General features: G+C 40.8%; 3 protein-coding genes across 6 annotated transcripts; 2 read left to right on the plus strand and 1 right to left on the minus strand.

Moving 5' to 3' along the window:
• The first annotated feature begins 319 nt into the window (after positions 1-319).
• On the plus strand, positions 320-1,744 carry kbtbd13b (kelch repeat and BTB domain containing 13b). The gene has a single exon (XM_062420674.1). The coding sequence runs from the start codon at positions 320-322 to the stop codon at positions 1,742-1,744; it is 1,425 nt and encodes a 474-aa protein (XP_062276658.1).
• A 1,921-nt stretch (positions 1,745-3,665) lies between these two features.
• LOC133981819 (peroxisomal succinyl-coenzyme A thioesterase-like) lies at positions 3,666-8,576 on the minus strand. Its single transcript, XM_062420676.1, has 10 exons — positions 8,373-8,576; positions 7,879-7,978; positions 7,595-7,785; positions 6,854-7,023; positions 5,911-6,030; positions 5,454-5,536; positions 4,618-4,711; positions 4,317-4,397; positions 3,882-4,023; positions 3,666-3,799 (listed from the first exon to the last, which is right to left on the minus strand). The coding sequence occupies exons 1-10, from the start codon at positions 8,566-8,568 to the stop codon at positions 3,666-3,668; spliced, it is 1,311 nt and encodes a 436-aa protein (XP_062276660.1). The 5' UTR covers positions 8,569-8,576.
• Positions 8,577-13,507: 4,931 nt separating this feature from the next.
• Positions 13,508-24,989, plus strand: LOC133981662 (peroxisomal succinyl-coenzyme A thioesterase-like). Of its 4 annotated transcripts, none has more exons than XM_062420470.1 (11): positions 13,508-13,626; positions 14,958-15,190; positions 16,796-16,895; positions 17,284-17,474; positions 18,339-18,508; positions 20,334-20,453; positions 21,254-21,336; positions 21,905-21,998; positions 22,753-22,833; positions 23,582-23,723; positions 24,749-24,989. In XM_062420470.1, exons 2-11 carry the CDS (start codon positions 14,995-14,997, stop codon positions 24,883-24,885), a joined length of 1,314 nt encoding a protein of 437 aa, XP_062276454.1. In that variant the 5' UTR covers positions 13,508-13,626; positions 14,958-14,994; the 3' UTR covers positions 24,886-24,989. The 4 variants fall into 4 exon arrangements, with proteins under 4 accessions (XP_062276454.1, XP_062276456.1, XP_062276453.1 ...); XM_062420472.1 differs by having other exon boundaries at positions 13,516-13,626; positions 14,994-15,190; XM_062420469.1 differs by having other exon boundaries at positions 13,536-13,629; positions 14,966-15,190.

Genomic DNA, 24,989 nt, shown 5'->3' on the forward strand with positions numbered 1-24,989 from the left:
ATTCCTTTTATCTCCTTTTCATTGTGGTGGAGGTCTATGAGCCCTTAGTTTTTTGTGTTTTGGGTGGAGTGATCCTTTAACTTTACAGCAGCAGATATCAATGACTGTGTGTTGCCTTGTCTCCAACATGAATGTGACTCCTGTCATCTGTTCTCTTCTATGTTTAGCTGCTTCTATTTTGATAGCTGTGAAAAAAGCGAGCCTCACTGAAGCAGCTTCGACCTGAGTTGCTTCTCTTCAGGACTTTTGGAAACACATCAACCTCTCATGTCATTTTCATTGAGGATTTTTTCTTCCGTGTCCCAGTCAGAGAATAGTAATGTCTGTGCACAGCAGTGAGTCAGAGGACAGCAGCAGCTGTGACGGTGCAGACGGTGGAGGGCTCGGTGTCGCCTCAGATAAATTAACTGTTGTGGTCGGAGACACGCACTTCTCTGAGGAGAAGACATTACTCATTCAGAGCTGCGACTATTTCCGAGCCTTGTACCGCTCTGGAATGAGGGAATGTCGACAGGAAGAAATCCACCTCAAGTGTCTGCGTGCTCGAGGTTTCCTCATCGCGTTGGCGGTTTTACGAGGCGAGATGCCGTTCCTGGATGGAGACGACATCGTTGAAGCCATTGAAAGTGCTGCTTTCCTGCAGGTGGCGCTGCTCACAAAGCATCTCATTGACCTCATTGACTCCGACAACTGTTTGCTGATGTTTCACACCGCTGCAACCTTTGGCCTCATGGAGCTTTACCACGCTGCTGCACTCTTCATCCGAAACATGTACGCTGACCTGGAGGTGGAGGTGAGGCAAACCTTACCGTCAGAGCTGGTCTCATATGTGGAGTCTTTGACCCCGAGTGTTTTCGTGGCAGTGGGGGCCCATGTGACCTGTGACACAGGTGAAACTGTCCACGCTGCCTCCAGGACGGTCTGCTACCTGGATGAAACTGTGAATAACTGGAAAATACTGACAGATCTCCCACTGGAGGCCAGCACCTCCATGGCTGGAGTGACTGTTTTAGACAATAAACTTTACATCATTGGCGGCATTCACGGAGTTCATAAACAAGTCGTGGACTCTTGTTTCTGCTACAGCGTTGAAGACAACAGCTGGAGCAAGATCACCAGTCCGGCACAGCTGCGCTACGATCTCAGCCTCGTAGGTGTGGACGGTCGTCTTTATGCCATCGGAGGAGAGTTCGAGCGGACGATGATGTCATCTGTGGAAATATACGACGTCAAGACCGGGAGGTGGGCGTTTGCTGCTCACCTGCCTCGGCCGGCGGCGGGAGCAGCGTGCACCAAAACCATGAGCAGGATATTTGTGTGTTTGTGGAGGCCGATGGAGACCACAGAGATCTACGAGTACATCTCAGCTGCAGATGAGTGGCGGCTCGTTACCAGGCTGATCAGACCGCAGAGCTATGGCCACTGCATGGTCGGCCACAGGGACAACCTGTACGTCATGAGAAACGGGCCGTCGGACGACTTCCTGAGATGCCTGATGGACTGTTATAATCTGAGCACAGGCCAGTGGACATCACTGCCGGGACACTTTGCCAACAGCAAAGGTTCGCTGTTCACGGCCTTGGTGAGAGGCGACTCTGTGCTCACGCTCAACAGGAGCGTGACTCTGGAGTACGCCATCAACGGTAAAACCTGGAAGCCCCGACGGCAGATGAAGGGTTTCCCCAGAAGTGGATCAATGTGGACGTTTCTGCTCCGACTGCCAGAAGCTCTGATGCTGCAGTAATGGTTTTATTTGATCCGTGATTTTTGGATTTTCATGATTTGTATAGAAAGATACATGTATTTACTACAACACCTTTGCTTTGATAAGTTTAAAGGATAATTCCAGTTTTATAATGACTCTCTTCATATTTTGGTGTTTACCCTCACATCTTTTCCAGCAGTTATACATTGAAATCACCAATTTAATAAGTAGTTATGTTACACTTGTTTCTGATTGGTTCAACACTGAGTCCACATGTTGAACTTTACCAACATAACAACTTTTACACCCCAACACACACATAAAAACTACACATGATTGTGTATATATAGATTTAATGGTTGATAGTGTAGAAATATGTATATTGTGTAAATACAGTCAGATGTGTAGCTCTCTATAAAACATACTAAAGTGTATTCTACAGGAGCGAGTCATAAATGCAGCAGGGAAGTTTTCAGTAAGCTTTATTTCTGACAGCACGTCTTGTTTTTTGGTTGATTTAAGATGTTTTGTTGCTTGTTTATGTTTCATTGAGAAAAGTTTTCAGGACATTTGAAGGCTGTAGTCACTGAATCATTTCTGTGTGAAAACTATGACAATGTGTCACAGTTTGATTCATAACTGTTGCTGTTGTGTTTGAACATGTGAGCTCAGTATTGATTCCTGCAGGTAACCAAAGCTGTAATGTTTTATTATGCTGATGAAAACAAAGCAATTTATGATCAAATACAACATTTTCATCTTCAACTTTTTAGATTCATTTTTAATTATATGTGTGAATAAAGATATGATTTGTACAGAACTGAAGCCAGGCAGCAGCGGAAGAAGTACTCAGATCCTTTACTGCAGTAAAAGTACTGCAGTATTATGAGTGATGTAGTATGCAGTATTACAGTAAAAGTACTGCAGTATTATGAGGGTCTCAAAGTCAGGTCTGCAGCCTTGTGTGAAGGTGAACGGATGAGAGGGAGTGCTGTCTTTAAATAAGACTCGAGTGGACCAGGTGCCTGTTCCAGAATGCAGGTTTAGTGAAAACTTAGTTAGTCAACCTACTCAGAGTTTGTTAAACCTGCTTCCTGAAACAGGCACCAGGTGAACTCAGTCAGGATTATTAGGGTGGCAGAGGGGGAACCAATCAGCCAATTAGTGAGAAGGAAAGGAGAAGAAAGGCAGTGAGGTAATTGAGGAAAAGAAAGTGGAATAAATAAAATAAAAATAGTAAATCTTTACTAAAGGCATCTTAATAGAAAAATTGTCTCAGCACTTTTGCAACAATATTAAATCTCATCATTTTTTTGAATGTTCTGCACAAAACAAGCTGCTCTGCTGTCATGATACTGTATGAGTGATGCAGGCTGAACTTAAAACCACATAATGTTTGTTACTTTTTAATGTTTGCACAAGCCTGTGGCTTAATTCATCGTCTGACAACTTTAGTAGCACTAATATTGACATTAATGTTAATTTGCAAATGTTAGTTTGCTACAGAGGAGTTCCAGAAGTGTTTCCCAATCCTATCTGAGGATTTACTTATCTATTCAATTTGGGTTTAATTACACTGCAGGTCATGCAGGTCTTTGGTTTTCAGGCACTTAATAATTGGAACATTATACGTATATAATTTAGCATTACTGGTGCACATGAGCAAATTCTAAGCTGTGTGATTGGATGTTTCTTGTAGAAATTCATATTGGGAGTTGTAGTTAACTACTCAGGTACACAGGCTTATATCTTCAACTTCTTATTAAAGAGATAAAGATATTTTGTAATATAGCTGATCATCTTTCAGTCTGGTGATTCAGGCGGGAGAGTTTCATGTTGATCCGAGCTGTAGAAGAGCTCCAATTGTGTTTAATGTAATATTGAAAGTTAATGAGATTTTTACTTTTCGGAAGTACGGGGGTGTGAAATAACTTTACAAATCTATAATCATAAGTCATCGTTAAACTGAAACTGAGGCTGCAGCAGTCTTTGTGCTGCCGTACAGATTCTCTCGCAGGAAGGCCAGCGTCTTCCTCCAGGCGTCTTCCTGAGCGCGGGAATGTGGCACCGTGTCTCCGCCCCACAGAGCCATCACTGCAAAGACGACAGGAAAATGAAACACATTTAACCTCCAATCATTCAGAGTGTCTGTAACACAGTCCACAGCTCAGCCTACCTTTCTGACGTTGGTTGACTGTCTTGAAGACGGTGGCTCTGAAGTGCGGCGTGTATGGAGGTTCGATCAGGTGACCGGCGTTCGGGTACGACAGGATGGTCAGCAGGTGGCTGTTCCCCGCCCGCTCCATCATCTCCTTCATCTGGAAAACAGGAAACATTATCTCATATCTGTGACATGGCTTGGATATAATTTCTAAATCAATGTTTTTTGAATGTTGTTGCTTCTTTCCCCAAACTGAATCTTTATAGAACAAACTGTTTCTGTTACTGTGAGATTTTAAATAACATCCAAACTGGTCTTAATCAGGAAAAAAACATCCTGAGTGTGACAAGCAAAAGCAGGACAGCTCCCACAAATATGACAAAAGATTTAACTCAAGAACTAGAATCTGTTCCCTATCAGGAAATCAGTTTGTAATGAAAGTAAACTCACATCCTGTGCAGACTCGTTCGCCGGCCAGTTCTGATCGTCCTCCGCTACGACCAACATCACAGGACACTGGAGTCGCCCCACCTGCTCAGAGACATTAGTAAGAAAAAAAATGCATAATGATCCAAATATACCAGAATTAAACCTACCCCCTCAAAAAAAGTATTTTGGATATGCTGTGATGTGTTGCATTATCACATAAAAGCAAAACTACCATAAAAAAAACAAAGGACGCTTCCTTGTGAGACCTAAAATAGAAAAATTACGAGAATGAAAGAGACAAGTTGTGGCTGATTGAACTCACGTCCACTTTGAGTGCAGGGTCGGTGGGGATGGGAAGCAGCAGATCTCTCCAGATCACCTGGTTCTCCTCGTTGAAGCGAGTCTTCTCTGCGTTTCTGATTGGACAGAAACAAATCAAAAAAAGACACTGAAAAAAAACGACTCAATTCCGACTTTGTTTGACTTACCAGATATGGACTGCAGGTGTGAGCCTGTCATTGACTAACTATTCCAGTCAGAATATTCCTGCTCTTCCTCTATCTGTGTGTTACTGTTTTCTAAAGTCCCTGTCGGTAAACAACAACAACCTCCAAGCTAGTCTCGCATAGTCAGACCGATCTCCACGCTTTGTTCCTTGTGCAGAGATTTTGCCATTATACCCACACACACGTTCCACCAAAATAAAAGTTCCCCCCCGGCACTGTTTGCAAGGGTGCCGTCGCAGCATCCTGGGCTTAGCGCCTCCCAAGATGACTGTGATTGGTTTAAAGACATAGAAATAAGCCAGAGTGATTCTCTCCACCATCATAACGACCCGAATGACCCAGAGAAGGAAAACCTTAGAGGTTTTATGTTTGCCAGGCCCGAGGATCCGTTGTGTCCGGTCACAAGGTTCAACTTTTTATCTCCTTCAGATGCTCCAAGTCATCCATTAAATCTTGATAATGGATACCTCATGGGGCATTAACCCTTACATAATGGACTTTTGATGCAATGAACCTGGAAGACTTCTATATGAGTACTCTTCTAAAAATCTAAAGTTCATTCTCTGGGGAGCAGGAATGAGATTAGGACATTTAACGACAATCTGACTTATAGTTGTTGATTTGTTGAACATGACTGATGAAGAAGACTTACCTTGTACAGAATTCCAGCATTTCATCCACAGATCCATTGACTGGCTGCACATGACTACCATTAATACACACCACACACCTAAGCTGGGACACCACATAGAACACACACACACACACACACACACACACACACACACACACACACACACACACACACACACACACACACACACACACACACACACACACACACACACATTTGAGTCATTTTTAAAGAAAGAAAGAAGATTGAAATTCTCTGATTCCAGCTTCTTGTATCTGAATATTTTAAGGGTTTCTTTTGTCAGTAAAATTAGTAAAGTAAAGTTAAAGTTAGACTGAATATCTTTGTGGACAAAACAAGACGTCATCTTGGGCTTGGGCACCAGGGCTTACCACTCCATACTGCTCTTTACAGCAGTGCAATTGTCTAGGAGAGGATCTTCAAACTAGTGGAGCTACATGAAAATGAAGTTTACCTTTACAACCTTGGAGTAAATGGCCATTTTGAGTGTGAAACTGGCACCAAGGGAAAGGCCCATCATGCCGATCCTGCTGCCGAGTACCAGAGGATGCTGCTGCAGGACTCTGAAGGCCGTCTGCAGCAAGAAAACAAGTTCTGATAATAAATATTTCTATTAACATACCAACCAAACTTGCCCGCACTACTGTAGAGGATAAAGCACCGGACATGTTTCTGCATTTTCACAAAACAGTTTTATTGTCCACACATTTCCATAGTGCCAAAGTCCCTATTTTTGTTGCTATACTTCCACCACAGCTCAACAGGGAAACACTAAGAGGGAATCTGATGCTAAAAAGACTGTAAATGTGTCAGATATCACTTGATATGACTAACTCACACTGATGAAGCTCAATAGAAGCTGATCATCTACTTTAAATGACTGTGTGGAAACACTGTGATACAGTCCTCCATCACTGAACACTGGAAGCACATTAGAAGGTTTTAATAGTCAGTATGATCAAGAAGAATGATTACAGAGAGGGAAACTTCTTTACTGTTCATATGGAAACCTGACTGCTGCTTTAAAATACAAACTATGGATCAGTCACTGTTGCAACGTTTCAGTGTTAAAGCTTCATACACCTCAAAGGATCAGGGAAGCAAATAAAATGAAAACTGAAGGACTCTTTTAAGTAAACATTCGACCCACATTCATAATCATGTGGAGCAAAACACAACTCCAGTGGGATGAAGACCATGTTTCTCTATGTCTGCTGACATGTTAGACACAACTACTTTATAAGGCAATAATATGACAGAGCTGTTTGTCTGTCAGCTTGGTTTTGAGGTTTTTTTTTAACGAAATCCTTGCCTTACCTAATCCCTTTGTGGAACTTTGTGGATGGAACATTGATTTAATGTTTCATATTTTAGAAAATGTCATTCGTCAGGTTTACCTCAAAGTACGTGTTGTCCACCATCTTTCCAGTTTCCAAGGTGATTTTAGTTGTCAGGTAGTCGAGGGCCAGGGAGGCAAAGCCATGGGAGGCCAGCAGCGCTGCACGGTACTCCACCAACTTCCCTTCACCCCCCCACAGGTCCAGGAGGCCGGGGAAAGGTCCAGGTCCTTCAGACAAGTCAAAACACCAAAGATATGACGATGAAGGTTTCTTCAACTGTGGGATACATTTAATGTTTCCTGCTTTCATGTTTCACTCCTACACAACCAGTCAGATAGATAGTCATCTATCGTCAATTTTTATTTGCACGGCCAAACATCAAAAGTAATAGATTTGCAAAACAACATCCTCTGTCCTTAGACCCTCCATTCAAGTAAGGAACAACTCCCTAAAAAAACCTTCAACAGGGAAAAAAGTGGAAGAGAGTTCAGGAGGAGCAACAGAGGAATGATAGATGTGTGCACAGAAATGAGCCACAAAGCAGAATTACAGAAATACATCATGAACAAACTTGATGATAAAAGTGTCACAACCACATTTCCAGACTACACCTCCTGCTAGCACCTCCTGCCAGCACCTCCTGCCAGCACCTCCTGCTAGCACCTCCCGCCAGCACCTCCTGCTAGCACCTCCTAACGTCTCATTTCACTCCTGCTGCAGCGCTGAACTCACTCTGATGTCACTGGTCTGTTTCTCAGACCGTCAGACCTGAAACCTTCCTCCAGACTCTGGTCCTACCTGAGGGCAGGAAGAGGGTCGCAGTGAGTCCACCCTCTGTGATCGGGACCCTCTGAACGCCGGGCGCCATGTACCAGCGCTCCACCAACACACCGGCCAGCGGCACCTGAGCTGTGAAGCCTTCAGTTTGGTGACCCTGGTACACCGAGATCCTGATCTCCATGGGAGTCTGGACGTTCACCTTCCTCATCCTGAGGGATGACGGGAAAGACTCAGCTCTGATACTGATAGTTGATTCTGTATTTATTGGGATCATCTGAACAGCTCTGATCTGGTTGGCCTACCTGAGTCCAGGTTTGCTGCCTGGAACCGGTCCGAGGCTCCACAGCAGACCCATCGGTTCAACTCCAGAATATGTCCCACCCAGACTGAGATCCTCTGAAACTGTTGGGGTATAAACAACTATTAGATATGAATATAAATCTGAAATCACTAGTTTTATTCTGTACTGCTTTAATCATTGATAAACATTTAAACATTAAACATCTTCCTCCAGATTCTCATTTTTGTTGTGAATTAATTTAGTAATTTGTATTGATGGCCAGTATATGATACAATACTGACTGTCCACTGGACCATGTCAGTCTACAGCTAAACGTCATTTTAAATACAATTATAAAATATAAAGAAAGAGATTAAAAAATGACCAAATGTCAGAAAACCAGGGACATTTAATTGTTTTTTGATGAATGTCTAAAACATTTTTTGCAAAAGGCTGAATTGAAGATAAAAATAATTTAAAAAAACAGAAAGACAGTCCAGATTTTGGACCGTGTACCGTTCACTGTCCCGCTGGCGTTGGCGATGTACTGAGCGAACGCCTCCCATGTGTATTGGTCTTCACACCGGTGCAGAGCGTGGACCGTGAGCTGAGAACCAGGAGAAACATTCTGGACCAGGACGGTGAACTTCTCATCCACGAGTCCTCTGGACGGCTCCACCGACAGCTTCACACAACACTGTTTCCTGTCCATCCTGAGCGGAGCACAAACAGGCAAGAAGCTGTGTTCAGATAAGCAAAATAACACCAACTACTGGTTAGTTAAGCTTGATCGAAATGTTTGACTTATTCTTAGCGTGTTAGTTTCTGAATCTTGTCTTCCACAGCTTTCAGTAAGTTTAACTTGATAAAGGACAAATTAAAGGACAAAGGATAAATATTTATATTCTCGGGTTCCACTGGAATATCTTTGCATGATCTACATTTAAAAACTCCTTATTTATCTTCTACTGGTCCTTTATGCATGTGAATGTTCTGATGAGGAGGTTGGTCCCATAGACTTAATAAAAAGTAACGGACGTAGCCACAGCCTCTAGTCTGGATTTTTGACCGTCACCATGTTGGATTTCTGGAGCCAGAAGTGATCATATTGGAATGAGAAGGTGGAGTTGACCTTAAACTGACCATTTAGTGGCCACTCACAGGCACCCAGAATGCATTTTCCCCATAGACCACCATTATAAAAGAGACGTCTGTAAAAAATATTGATAGCTCCAACTGCAAAACAAAGGCCAGTTATGTCTCTTTCTATTATACATTTTTAATCCATGCAGGTTTTATGTTTGTCAAACTTTCCTTAAGTCTACATGATTTCAGGATCTATGACATCATCCTAACAGAAAGTTTATGGGCCATGCTTATTTCCATGTTGGCTCATATTTGTTCTTGCTTATGTCTGCTCCTGTCAAGCTGCTCTCTAACTGTTGTTCAGACGTAGTTTGATTTGCTTTGACTGTGTGCTGCTTATGTCACTCTGTGTTTAACTTATTGTACCTAATTTGTCTTATAATGTTATCTTTTCTTTATTTTAAGCTGCCAACTCACACCTGTCCACGGACAACAGATGGAAACTCGCCTTTGGGCTGATTCTGGCATATTTACAGATATGTTTATTAATATGCACTTTCCCTGACTAATAAACTAATAAAATAAAATAAATGCTCCAACTGGCAATCTGGCAGTTCTGACAAATGCCAAATTACCACCTCCTGGCTTAGAGCTGTGCTGTATGCTCAGACAGGTACGTTTTAATGCTCCTGATGTTGAACAAAGTGTGTTCAGTCCCAAGAATAATTTAATTATGTAAATAGGTAGCCTGACTTGTAAATTAGATTATTGTGCGCATATGTGAGTGTATGTGTGTCCTTAGATTAATTCAACAATTTTGCTAATTTTGAGTCTAGTATCAGTGACATGAACATTATCTGAGCTTGGAAAAACTACATATACTCGCTCGCTTGCATTCTTATAAGTCAATAAACTGAGGAGCTGCTCACACTCACTCAAACCATCACTATCACTGCTGAATACTATGAAAATGAGTTTGTAATATAAAGTATTAGTACATAGTATGAACGTGGAACATTGTGTGTATCAACAAGTAAATTGTGCCTCTCCCACCTGTAACCATGACCACAGCTGCAGCCTCAACATAACAGATACATTAAGCTTGTGTGACAGATATAGTTTTTGTCAGAATGTGACAAAAACTATATCTGTTATGACTCATTAAACACACACTTACACACTTTCAATATAACCACAGAGGAATCACAATGAAACATGTACGCATAGACAAACATACTGAACCTAAAACAGCTTTAAACTATATTAATCTTCTCAATCTCTGCACAAACCCCCAAAATATAAACTCCTATGAACTCTTAATTTGATGCCACATTTTCCCTTAAATCCCACGTTTACACTCACTGTGCAAGCAGACAAGGAGCAGATACAGAACCTGCTGCTGTTCTTCAGGTTTGGCGTCTGTCAACTAGATTTAATGTCAATAAAACCCAAAACCACCGAGCTTTATGTAACCCATTCAAATGATGTTCAGTCTAATAGCGTGAGTCTCCTCCCACTGCTGCCATCAGTCTAATATGCTTTTAAAAAAACTGTGTTAACTCTACACAACCCCGTCCTCATGCCTAAACCAAGTGGGTGTACACGTAGATATTGCAGGTCAGTAGATAGACCTACTTGTATAAACTAGGGGTGCAGACCCATTCTTTAATTCCTAGTACGGCCCATGACTGTGTGACCAACAGTTTCCTGATCATCAGCCAGCAGTCTTAAAAAAAACTCACAAAAAACCTACAAATGCAACATGGGGTTTGGCTATTGGCTGGTTCCGGATCAAAAAGCACACAAGTTCTGTTTCGCTAAAATATTGAATAATGTCTGAAGGTACCGAGGCTGTTCCAGCTGTGCGTAAAGTGAACAGAATTTTGTTTAAATCTGTTTTAAAATGTTTAATTGTTCACGGCATAATGATGTTGATGCAGGTTTATTCTGTGGCTGATTTATACTCTGATCATCTGGATACACATCCAGGCGCACAACTGACGACTGCAAATATTCTGAGACTTGACTAAGAGCCTGATTTACTAAGATCCCCAATAAAGGTAGTAAATAGCGTGCACAGTGCAACAGATTGTGTGTTTTCGTTTGCGTGCTTTTTGCAGGTGATCTACTAGAATAACTGTAAATGAAAACAGGTGCAACAGGTGCAGACAGCAGTATTTAAATGAGGGTTTTGTGTCTTAATGGAGAGTTTGGACGAGCAGGAAGCTGCAAGCACAAAATGAAATGATCAGGTTCTAGTGGAAGAGGTTAACTAATATATTGAGTTATAACAACAACTAATATTACCAGAAAAACCCACATATGGGAGAGTATTAGTGACAAAGTCAATGCTGTTAGTGTGTATTCTGTCATTGTGTCTCTGTCTCCTCGTCTCCATAGTAACAGCCGGTTAATATCTGCCCTTCAAAGGTATTATTTATAGACACAGTTACCGTTAAACATTACCTTCAGGTTTGGTAAATCACAATGTGTGTGCTAAATAACATATTTGCATTTTCTCCTCCCTGTATTTTGCACACTGGGGTTAAAACGCCTCATATTATATATTCATTACTGTAAACTACTAATATTACATTCATTACGGTAAACTACTAATATTATATTCATTACTAAATAAACATATTAACATATTATTTTGCACAGTTGAAAGACACAAACCTCAGTGCGCTGCGTTAGTAGATCAGCTGCATATTTTGCGGGTGATGTCAAGTTTGCACGTTTTTACACACGCAGACCTTTAGTAAATCAGGCCCTAAATGTCGAAGCTGAAAAATGACAAAAAAAATCCTAAATTGAGTCATTTAATAAAAACAGACAGATTTGATGGAGCTCAGGATGCATCCTGATGACAGCCGCTCTCCAGTCCGATGTTTAGAAAATGCAGAACATTTATCACCGTTTCCTGTCCCTGTATCTAAGATTTAGATATTTAGTGATATTTCCTCTGCTGTGCCATCTGTGAGAAAATGCTGCACAGGTTCCTCATACACGTATCATTCCTGCTGCTGTGTGATGATGACTACAGCTGTGTGTGGAAAACTCTCATCCAACAGAACATATTTAGTGGCAAAATCAGAACCGATATTACACAACGGAGCCCAATCTGCATCAACACAGCTGCAGCTCGGCTTCACCCCCTAAAGTCGGGGCAAGTGCGTTCTTTTGGTGCCAAAGAGAAAAAGAAAGAAAGAAAGAAAGAAAGAAAGAAAGAAAGAAAGAAAGAAAGAAAGAAAGAAAGAAAGAAAGAAAGAAAGAAAGAAGTCTGCAGGAAATTAAAGCCATGTGTCTTATTTGAAGAAAAGGTTTTTAGCTTCTTTTGTGATTTCATGATTCAGTTGTTTAATGTCACTGGTAAAGCTTTGTTTCTTTTATCATTTCACACATTCACACTTCACACCAGCTGGTGGCGATAATGTGCTGTTTGGTTGTTCACCAACCACCAATACAACTCAAGAAGAAGAAGTTTTGCACACTTTTTTAAAATCAACTTTATTTGCAGCACAGTAACATCACAAGACAAACAACAGTACAATTTAATACACCCATTAAATATAATAAATATAGAATTAATCACAAAAACAAGCAGAAATAAACCTGTACAATGGAAAACAGACATAATACAGGAACTTATTTCATTATTGGGAGGCGTGTGTAATATAGGAATAATATCTATATCTACTATCTATGATACTATTGCTGAAATAAGGAAAGTAGGGAGAAGACGAACCATCGTAATACTTTTTTGTTTTTGCTGAATTACTCTGAAACTGTGTCACATACAGGCAAAATATATCATATATAGTACAGTAACATGTCTGCTCTTGTTTTAACATGCAAATTAAATCATTGAATAAACACACAGGCTAATTATATAAAACCTAAACAGTGTCAGTGAACAGTGTGCATAATAGGAACAAATAGCTAGGATGGGCTACAGGGCTTTAAAAGTTCATCTAAGTGGTTTTGTAATAAATAAAGAAATAAAATAAAAACCTTTCATATGTAAAGTAATGAGTGTGAATAAAAATTACAAATTAATCTTCTGAAAGAAACGGACAAGACATCAAAGTTTTACAAACGTTTATATTTAAAACTGAATTTCCAAAACTAGATTGTTAATATTTTTATTACATTGACAACCTGTTGGATTTAACATGTTTATCTCTGGTTTGTCAACAAATCTGAAATATAAGTTGACTAATCTTTCACAGGCCTGTTACATCTCAGTAACTGCTGGAACAATAATAGTTATTAAAGTTAAACATTCTTCCACTAATCTGTGAGTGTGTGAACAGAGAAGAACCTGTTAGTAGAGGTAATGTTGTGTTGAAGAAACTGTAACACACGAGCCGCCATGTTGGATCTGGCATTAGGTGCTTTTCAGCGGCTCCACGCTCCGTTCTTTGAGCCGTAATGGCGTCAGTTGCACAGCTCGATCCGTTCCGACGCAGAGCAGCAGGAAACACCGACACACCGGGTCCAGACCCTGCAGGAGGAGCAGAGGGCGGAGACTGAAGCTTTGGGAGTTTACAGAGTTGAACTTCAGACTGTTGTGGTTGAGTAAAGTCAGAGCTGCGATTCACTGACTGATTCTGTCTCTGCTTCATTTCCAGAAATCAAACTAACAACAAACCTGGAGACAGCTGACAAGTACTACACACAGGTAGTACTCTGAGTCTGAGGTACTTTACTGTAGTACAGTTTGAGGTACTTGTACTTTACTGTAGTACAGTTTGAGGTACTTGTACTTTACTGTACTACAGTTTGAGGTACTTGTACTTTACTGTAGTACAGTTTGAGGTACTTGTACTTTACTGTAGTACAGTTTGAGGTACTTGTACTTTACTGTACTACAGTTTGAGGTACTTATACTTTACTGTAGTACAGTTTGAGGTACTTGTACTTTACTGTACTACAGTTTGAGGTACTTGTACTTTACTGTAGTACAGTTAGAGGTACTAGTACTTTACTGTAGTACAGTTTGAGGTACTTGTACTTTACTGTACTACAGTTTGAGGTACTTATACTTTACTGTAGTACAGTTTGAGGTACTTGTACTTTACTGTACTACAGTTTGAGGTACTTGTACTTTACTGTAGTACAGTTAGAGGTACTAGTACTTTACTGTAGTACAGTTTGAGGTACTTGTACTTTACTGTAGTACAGTTTGAGGTACTTGTACTTTACTGTACTACAGTTTGAGGTACTTGTACTTTACTGTAGTACAGTTTGAGGTACTAGTACTTTACTGTAGTACAGTTTGAGGTACTTGTACTTTACTGTAGTACAGTTTGAGGTACTTGTACTTTACTGTAGTACAGTTAGAGGTACTTGTACTTTACTGCAGTACAGTTTGAGGTACTTGTACTTTACTGTAGTATTTCCATGTGATGCTACTTTCAACATCTCAGAGGGAAATATTGTACTTTCTACTCCACTACATTTATTTGACAGCTTTAGTTACTTTTCAGATGCAGATTTGACATAAACATTTAATTGTTTAAATTAGTTTTCAGTCCATTTGTGAAAGGTATAAATACAATGTATTATTATTATTATTATTATTATTATTATTATTATTATTATTATTATTATTATTATTATTATTATTGTTGTTACTGTTAAGAAAAACATAATATATGCTTATATAATATGATGCAGCACTGTTACTGTTAATTGTCTCCACAATGATAAACTACAATACTAAAATGCTCTTATATGTATTTGATAGTGATGAAACAAACAATATAGACCTAATATACTCTAATTATGTAACACTGTGCATACTTACACATTTAGCTGATTATACATCTGTACCTTTGACAGACTTAACTTTCTGAAACAATCAATCCTCTTAATGCAGTGATCTTAAAGTTGTGTGGAAGTGTCATCCTACCTGATGAAAACTTTTGTTCCACAAAATCCACATCTCATGTATTTAAGCATGTAATGAACCAATGAATCAGTCCAGTCAGAACGTTTCGGTTCGTCCAGGTTTTGAGGTGTCGGTGTCACGTCTGCTCCGCTCAGGATGGACAGGAAACAGTGTTGTGTGAAGCTGTCGGTGGAGCCGTCCAGAGGACTCGTGGATGAGAAGTTCACCGTCCTGGTCCAGAATGTCTCTCCTGGTTCTCAGCTCACGGTCCACGCTCTGCACCAGTGTGAAGACCAATACACGTGGGAGGCGTTCGCTCACTACATCGCCAACGCCAGCGGGACAGTGAACGGTACGCGGTCCACAATGTAGACATGGAAAATAATAATAATACTAATTTAAAGATCCTCTCCAGTAGAGATGTGGTTGTATATTAGTCTCTTCAGTGTATTACTGTCATCAGAGTCTGGCTGAAGGAACTAAATGAGGAGAAGAAGATGTGTCCACTGGCTTAGTGTGGACATGGTCTCAGTCTTAATGCACTGCAGGATTAACGTTTCTACATCACACCTGTGTAATGTTGAATAGTCGACCATGATTGGTGGCTGCTCATAGGTCCATACCTTAAATTAAGATTTACAATGAATGCATGGCGCTTTTCCACTAAACAGTTCTAGCTCTACTTGACTCTCCTTGGTTTTTTTTGCGTTTCCATCAGGGATAGTACCTGGTACCTGCTCCTCCATCAGGGATAGTACCTGGTACCTGCTCCTCCATCAGGGATAGTACCTGATACCTGCTGCTCCTCCATCAGGGATAGTACCTGGTACCTGCTCCTCCATCAGGGATAGTACCTGATACCTGCTGCTCCTCCATCAGGGATAGTACCTGGTACCTGCTGCTCCATCAGGGATAGTACTTGGTACCTGCTCCTCCATCAGGGATAGTACCTGGTACCTGCTGCTGCTCCATCAGGGATAGTACCTGGTACCTGCTGCTCCATCAGGGATAGTACCTGGTACCTGCTGCTGCTCCATCAGGGAGAGTACCTGGTACCTGCTGCTCCATCAGGGATAGTACCTGGTACCTGCTGCTCCATCAGGGATAGTACCTGGTACCTGCTGCTCCTCCATCAGGGATAGTACCTGGTACCTGCTGCTCCATCAGGGATAGTACCTGGTACCTGCTGCTCCTCCATCAGGGATAGTACCTGGTACCTGCTGCTCCATCAGGGATAGTACCTGGTACCTGCTGCTCCATCAGGGATAGTACCTGGTACCTGCTCCTCCATCAGGGATAGTACCTGGTACCTGCGTCTCCATCAGGGATAGTACCTGGTACCTGCTGCTCCTCCATCAGGGATAGTACCTGGTACCTGCTCCTCCATCAGGGATAGTACCTGTTACCTGCTGCTCCATCAGGGATAGTACCTGGTACCTGCTGCTCCATCAGGGATAGTACCTGGTACCTGCTCCTCCATCAGGGATAGTACCTGGTACCTGCGTCTCCATCAGGGATAGTACCTGGTACCTGCTCCTCCATCAGGGATAGTACCTGGTACCTGCTCCTCCATCAGGGATAGTACCTGGTACCTGGTACTTTTTTAGTATCTGCTCTGCCGAGGTTCCAAGCGAGCCGAGCCGATTCTAAATGTGACGTCAACAGACTGCCGCCCTCTGATTGGTCAGAGAGTCGCTGGAAGAGTCATGAGCCGTAATGGATAGTAATGGAAAAGGTTCCTGGTACCAAACCGAGTCGAGCCGAGTCGAGTAGTGCTAGAACTGTATAGTGGAAAAGCGCCATCACTGAGATCTGGATCTGTTTTTCAAGAGAGACCTGTGTACAAGAACATATTGAGTTTAAATGTGGATACAAACACAGATCATCATCACAGACAGACATTATTTTTTAAATACTTCATAGAATGAAAATAATGTTTATGCGTTTTGCTTTACAGTTTCAGAGGATCTCAGTCTGGGTGGGACATATTCTGGAGTTGAACCGATGGGTCTGCTGTGGAGCCTCGGACCGGTTCCAGGCAGCAAACCTGGACTCAGGTAGGCCAACCAGTTTAGTTTAGTTTAGTTTATTTGGATCCCCATTAGCTGTTACCCAGGCAACAGCTAGTCTTCCTGGGGTCCATGTTAAAATAAATACAACCAATTACAATATAACATAAATAGAGTGTAATTATAAATCCTTAACCCCCCCCCCCCCCCAGTTAAAACAGTGAAAAGACTACAAACCCGGTACAATTCCTCTAAAACCAGCTTACATCCTCGCTATCCACACACACAGATGACTGTACACAGTAACCTACACTATAGAAACAACACACACAACAATGATACCTATTAAATATCAGATCAGAGCTGTTCAGATGATCCCAATAACTACAGAATCAACTATCAGTATCAGAGCTGAGTCTTTCCCATCATCACTCAGGATGAGGAAGGTGAACGTCCAGACTCCCATGGAGATCAGGATCTCGGTGTACCAGGGTCACCAAACTGAAGGCTTCACAGCTCAGGTGCCGCTGGCCGGTGTGTTGGTGGAGCGCTGGTACATGGCGCCCGGCGTTCAGAGGGTCCCGATCACAGAGGGCGGACTCACTGCGACCCTCTTCCTGCCCTCAGGTAGGACCAGAGTCTGGAGGAAGGTTTCAGGTCTGACGGTCTGAGAAACAGACCAGTGACATCAGAGTGAGTTCAGCGCTGCAGCAGGAGTGAAATGAGACGTTAGGAGGTGCTGGCAGGAGGTGCTAGCAGGAGGTGCTGGCAGGAGGTGCTGGCAGGAGGTGCTAGCGGGAGGTGCTGGCAGGAGGTGCTAGCGGGAGGTGCTAGCGGGAGGTGCTAGCAGGAGGTGCTGGCAGGAGGTGCTAGCAGGAGGTGCTAACAGGAGGTGCTAGCAGGATGTGTAGTCTGGAAATGTGGTTGCAACACTTTTATCATCGAGTTCGTTCATGATGTATTTCTATAATTCTGCTTTGTGGCTCATTTCTGTGCACACATCTATCATTCCTCATTTTTTTAGGGAGTTGTTCCTTACTTGAATGGAGGGTCTAAGGACAGAGGATGTTGTTTTGCAAATCTATTACTTTTGATGTTTGGCCGTGCAAATAAAAAATTCACTTGACTGAGATGAAGGTCCTTGTAGTGATGGGGCGCAGGAGGAGTGAAGGGTTTGCTTGGAGGTAAGAAGGAGCCGTTGCAGATGCAGCGAGGAGCAAAGTGAACTTGGAACAGGAGCGATGCACCGGCAGCATTCTAGCTGCAGAGATCTCGTGGCAGAGTCCAAGAAGCTCCGTACATGATCTATATTATAATATCAAAGCTGGACGTCCCACCTTACAAAGCCTTTTGTGTTGAAATGTTGCTGATGATTCGTCTTGTTCAAGCGTTCACACTAAAAGATGCAGACTGACAGAGGAAACATTAAATGTATCCCACAGTTGCAGAAACCTTCATCGTCATATCTTTGGTGTTTTGACTTGTCTGAAGGACCTGGACCTTTCCCCGGCCTCCTGGACCTGTGGGGGGGTGGAGGGAAGTTGGTGGAGTACCGTGCAGCGCTGCTGGCCTCCCATGGCTTTGCCTCCCTGGCCCTCGACTACCTGACACCTAAAATCACCTTGGAAACAGGAAAGATGGTGGACAACACGTACTTTGAGGTAAACCTGATGAATGACATTTTCTAAAATATGAAACATTAAATCAATGTTCAGTCAGAAAACCTCAAAATAACAGAAGGTTTTGTAAAAGCATGAATATTATGGCTACAAGAGACAAGTAGAACAAGCTGACAGACAATGAATGCATGAAAATAATCGTTAGTTTCTATTTATACTCATTTTAAATCAGACATCTGGGTGAATTTGAGAATCCAAATAAACAAAATTGACTTCAAATCTCAACAGTCAGCCTTGAGATCTGCTTCCTGGTTAGCTAGATGCATCACAAAGAGAAAGATAGATAATCTGAGGCTTAAAGACGACATCCTGCACATCTCCAGCTCTGTATTTATATTCTGTGTCTCTACTAGAATATCTCTGCATGATCTACATTTAAAAACTACTTATCTATCTTCTACTGGTCCTTTATGCATCCGTCTGAAACAAGCCACATTTCTACATACGTGACCTCAAGTTTAGAACTTAGTTAACATCTGACATTAGAATAGGATATAAACAAGATACAATGTGAAGGCCCCTTTTAAATAAAGAACCCTGCTTTGCTCCTGCATCATCCACTAAAATCATGAAACTTAAAACATGTTGGACATTATATAAATGTGGTACCTCTTGGGTCAATGTGTGTATTCTCTGAGGCTAATAAGAAACAGACCCACTATGTATAACTGTCTAACACAGGCGTCAATCACAAACTATAACCTGCATACTGGTAATAATCACCAGAACATTGGGAACATTGTTGAGTTTTGTAGGTTTAAAGTGTCGTCAGCAGACTGTGTGTCTGTTATCTGTTTATGTCTCAATAAACTGATAAAAACTGGTTCAGAGGTTCATTGACCTCCACAGAGACGCTCCTTCAGTCACACCAGAGAACTAAAGGTTAGGGTTAGTTATTGTTGGTGTGATATCACATAAAATATTATTACTACTACACAATGGTGGAAAGTAACTAAGTACATTTACAGTTTGAGGTACTTGTACTTTACTGTAGTACAGTTTGAGGTACTTGTACTTTACTGTAGTACAGTTTGAGGTACTTGTACTTTACTGTAGTACAGTTCGAGGTACTAGTACTTTACTGTAGTACAGTTTGAGGTACTTGTACTTTACTGTAGTACAGTTTGAGGTACTTGTACTTTACTGTAGTACAGTTTGAGGTACTTGTACTTTACTGTAGTACAGTTTGAGGTACTAGTACTTTACTGTAGTACAGTTTGAGGTACTTGTACTTTACTGTAGTACAGTTTGAGGTACTTGTACTTTACTGTAGTACAGTTCGAGGTACTAGTACTTTACTGTAGTACAGTTTGAGGTACTTGTACTTTACTGTAGTACAGTTTGAGGTACTTGTACTTTACTGTAGTACAGTTTGAGGTACTTGTACTTTACTGTAGTATAGTTTGAGGTACTTGTACTTTACTGTAGTACAGTTTGAGGTACTTGTACTTTACTGTAGTATTTCATGTGATGCTACTTTCTACATCTCAGAGGGAAATATTGTACTTTCTACTCCACTACATTTATTTGACAGCTTTAGTTACTTTTCAGATGCAGATTTGACACAATGGATAATATAATATATTATATATTATATATATATATATATATATATATATATATATATATATATATATATATATATATATATATATATATATATATATATATATATATATATATAATATAACAAGCTTTATAAATACAACACATTGTTAAAGATGAAACCAACATGTAAGGTGAACAGATCTTTGGGTGATGTGAACTTTATATAAACTGGAGCTGAAGTCGTGTTTTCTTGCTGCAGACGGCCTACAGAGTCCTGCAGCAGCATCCTCAGGTCCTCGGCAGCAGGATCGGCATGTTGGGACTTTCCTTCGGCACCAGTATTACACTCAAAATGGCTGCTTACTCTGAAGTTGTAAAGGTAGGTAAAACTATAGCTGAAATCTTCGTCACGCTTGTGTTAGTTGAATATTGGCTCCTGTTAGGGAATTTTCCATCATTTCCATCAATCATTGGCATGCAGTGGGTCAAACTAGGCTCTGTGGTGGTCGGAGGGCCACAACAAATGTTGGTTTAGACACTGTCTCCCCTTTAGATAGTGGTGAGCAGTGAGTCTGCTCCTTTTGGGGAAAACAGGAAGCATTCTGATAGTGTTGCTATAGCAACTGAGGTCAGATATGTGTTTGACTGACTCCTTGAACGCAGTAGAGGTTTGATATAGTGTTGGATGGAGGACAAAGGTCCTGAGTGTTGTCTAAGCGATGTTTTGTCTTTAGACCAGTAGACTACATACTGTATATTGTAGATGTGTTGGATCTGCCCATATTTGGGCTCAACCTGAGGCATTATCTGTGTGGTTAAAGTCCTGCAGGACAGAAACTTCAGAACTGAAGGAGCATCAGAACATAACGTTTACTGATCATTCATTCACTTCTCCTTGATCAAGTAAATAAACCTTTTCAACTTAAGACATCCTGGACTCCTGTCTTCTCTCTCCACTGATGTATGGGCTGCATAATTAAAAATCTCTTACAGCTTTTTTTACACATTGTTACTCATCATTTTGAGTAGTTAGGGGTGTGTAGTATTTCTTTTTAATTTGATTTTTTAATCACTTTCACCCTAACGCTGCTACTTTTTTCCCACTGTACTGGTTTGTCAATTCTTATCTTATCTTATCTTATCTTATCTTATCTTATCTTATCTTATCTTATCTCTCAGCTGAGGTGTGCGATCTGTGTTAGTGGGAGTCATGTGCAGCCAGTCGATGGATCTGTGTCAGAAATACTGAGTTACTTTCACACGTAAGTTGATCGTTACTGTATCATTCATGTCAAAAACTCAACAGCAATGAGTCAAATCTTCATTAAACACCCCGACATCATTCCTGCTCCCCAGAGGATGAACTGTTTGATCAGTTTGAACCGAGAAGTTGGAATTTCTGAGTAATAAACTGTTTAATTGGCACTTCTGTCGTATTTGGGTCTCATTCAATAAATCGTTCACACATTACTGTCCAACTCCTTCCAAATACTGTGTAACGCCTCATTGTTTTGCTGGTATTGCTACAAATGGGTACCAATGGCTAACCTTGCTAGAGCTTGTTTTCTGACTTGTGCTGAATCTCGGGGGTCATGGAGCGCAGCGTAAATTAAGATTTAATGACCCCATAATGTTTCATCTAGCGCCACCCACAGGTCAAACTTTATACTCTATTTTTAGCTCAACTGGCAAGACTGTGAGTTCAAGTCAGAGGAGAGAAAGATAAGGACACAAACAGACTAGTTTGAGTCGCCAATATTTCAATTAAGAGTCGAGCCGGTTGAAGTACTTTTCAGTCTCTTATTTTTGTTTTTTTTTCTGTCCAATCAGAAACGCAGAGAAGACTCGCTTCAACGAGGAGAACCAGGTGATCTGGAGAGATCTGCTGCTGCCCATCCCCACCGACCCTGCACTCAAAGTGGACGTGAGTTCAATCAGCCAGAACGTCTCTCTTTCTTTTATTGTTATATCAGTTTTCAGTTTTTGGTTTCAAAAGGAAGAGTTCTGTCTTTTTTTAATGGTAGTTTTTTGCCTTTATGTGCAACACATCACAACATATTCAAAATAGTCTTTTTTATTTTTGATTGGTGAACTTGTGTGCTTGTTCTGATATGTTTGTACTATTAGACCCATATTAATTTATTTTCTTATTCCTTGGTATATGCATTGATTAACAGTTGTGGTCTTTGACTCTCATATACCTACAGAACCATTTTATTTTGTATACTTTCTAAATTACATGGACGTTGCTCTAAACATTTCTTTAGTCAGAGACACATCTTCTGGGTACGTTTAGGGTAATATGGATCTTTAGTTTGATTATTTGGCATTTTGTGTAATTTTCCAGTCTTTCTCTGATTGTTTTAATCTAGATGGCCAAAAGGTGTTTTGTGTGAGACAGCACACATTTGTTTTGGTCTGAGATGCTCATGCTATAGTGCGACATCTGGTGGTGAATGCTGTGTACTGCAACTGAAAAAAACATTTTGGTATTCAAAAAAAGAAAAGAAAAAAATATTGAAACAGCTTCTTTCAGCCTCCACACAATAACATTTGCTTTTCCACTGAAAACTTTTATAAAACCCATTTAGACATTTTGACATGGGTTTAATTTTCCTTGAATCAAAAGTGGAAAGTTGATAAAAGTTGAAATGCTGCTGCTGTTTGTCTCTGAGCAGATGGGACGAATCCAGTGTCCTGTGATGTTGGTCGTAGGGGAGGACGATCACAACTGGCCGGCGAAGGAGTCTGCACAGGATGTGAGTTTACTTTCATTACAACAAGCCTGGTGCAGAAGTTAAAGTCAGATTAGAGAACGGGGGGGGGGGGGGTTGGGATTGGAAAAACACAGACTGCCATTATGTTATATTAGTTATTTACCTTTAATTGTTCTGCAGCCTCCACTCAGGACGTCGATAATGTTATTACTGTGACAGGTCTAATTTTACACAAATCTCAACAAAAAATATGTTTTCTTCTGGAATTAAATATTTTTCTTAAATGCTGGCTTGTAATTCTTCAAGAGAAAATAAAAAGCATTGATACTGTTAATAGTGTTTTAACCCCAAACCCCATATAGAAACTTATGCAGTGTTATTATAATAATGATAATAATAATAATAGGATTTATATAGCGCCTTTCACATAACCAAGGATGCTTTACAATGAATAAAACAAACAAACAAACAAAAATAAAACAGGTCAAATCAAGACTGAGCAGAAGAGAAGGAAGAGAAGTGTTTTTTAACTGGGACTTAAAAGTTGATGGAAATCATGAATCAGAAAAACATTTGTCTGACTTCTACTTGTCAAACTATCAGTTCTTAAACCAGTTTGGATTTAATTCTGTAAAACCAAACATGTCATTTAAAATCTCACAGTAACAGAAACAGTTTGTTCTGTAAAGATTCAGTTTGGGGACAGAAGCAACAACATTCAAAAAACATTGATTTAGAATTTATATCCAAGCCATGTCACAGATATGAGATAATGTTTCCTGTTTTCCAGATGAAGGAGATGATGGAGCGGGCGGGGAACAGCCACCTGCTGACCATCCTGTCGTACCCGAACGCCGGTCACCTGATCGAACCTCCGTACACGCCGCACTTCAGAGCCACCGTCTTCAAGACAGTCAACCAACGTCAGAAAGGTAGGCTGAGCTGTGGACTGTGTTACAGACACTCTGAACGATTGGAGGTTAACTTTAGTGATGGAGAAGCGGGATACGATCTAAGAGGGAGATGGAATTTTAAACAACCAATTGTTCACACTACTCTGAAAAGCATGTGTGTATCTGTCTGTGGAACAAGTTCACTGATGAGATCAAAAAAAGTAAAAATCTGGTGCAAATTAAAAATAAGTTAAATCATTTTGGAAAGATACAGTCTTTTAAAATCTTTTAAATCTTTAAATGGTCTGGCCCCGCTTTACCTCTCTGAACTCCTTCACCCCCCCCCACACGCTCCTGCTCGGTGCCTCAGGTCAGCTGATCTGCTGCTGCTGGAGGTACCGAGGTCAAAGCTCAGAGGGGACAGAGCATTCTCTGTTGCTCCTAAATGATGGAACGAGCTTCTTTTAAACATTAGACGAGCCTCCTCACTGTCCATTTATAAAACTCGTCTTAAAACCCATTTTTATTCCTTGGCTTTCAACCCTGCATGAGACTCTGCTCCTGTTTTATGGTTGGTTTTTAGTTGTTTTATTGTTTTTAATTAGTTTTAAAAACAATAAACAATTATTTTAGTATTTATTTCTTGTTAATTGTTTTATGTTCCTGTGTTGTTTTATTTATTTGTGTACAGCACCTTGTTTCAGCTGTGGTTGTTTTAAAGTGCTTTATAAATAAAGTTGAGTTGAGTCTTGACGGTGGGGAATGATTTATGGGACTAATGTTAAATGTTTATTTTGCTGGGTATTTGCTGAGTATGTACATGTAGGTGTGTGTATATGTGTGTAGATGGCATGTATGCTTGTTTGTTTATGTATAGGTAATGTTTATACATATATTTATATGTATGGTTTAAAGGTTAGAGCATCTATAAGCTTGTAGCTTCAGCCCTGCAGCCCTGTTGTTAGAGGGATGTGTTACTGGGTTTTTTGTGGTTTTATTAATTTTTTTTCTGATCGAAATAAACTCAAACTCAAACGTGTTTCTGTTTCCTGTCGTCTTTGCAGTGATGGCTCTGTGGGGCGGAGACACGGTGCCACATTCCCGCGCTCAGGAAGACTCCTGGATGAAGACGCTGGCCTTCCTACGAGAGAATCTGTACGGCAGCACAAACACTGCTGCAGCCTCAGTTTCACACCTGTAGCATAACGATGACTTATGAGGTTTATAAGTTGCTAAATCTATCTCAGGCTCCAGAAAATACAAATTTCAATGAACTTGTTTTTACGTGACTCACAGTTTGAGCTC

The sequence above is a fragment of the Scomber scombrus genome, chromosome 6 (genome assembly GCF_963691925.1).
Source record: "Scomber scombrus chromosome 6, fScoSco1.1, whole genome shotgun sequence".
Classification (NCBI taxonomy): Eukaryota; Metazoa; Chordata; class Actinopteri; order Scombriformes; family Scombridae; genus Scomber; species Scomber scombrus.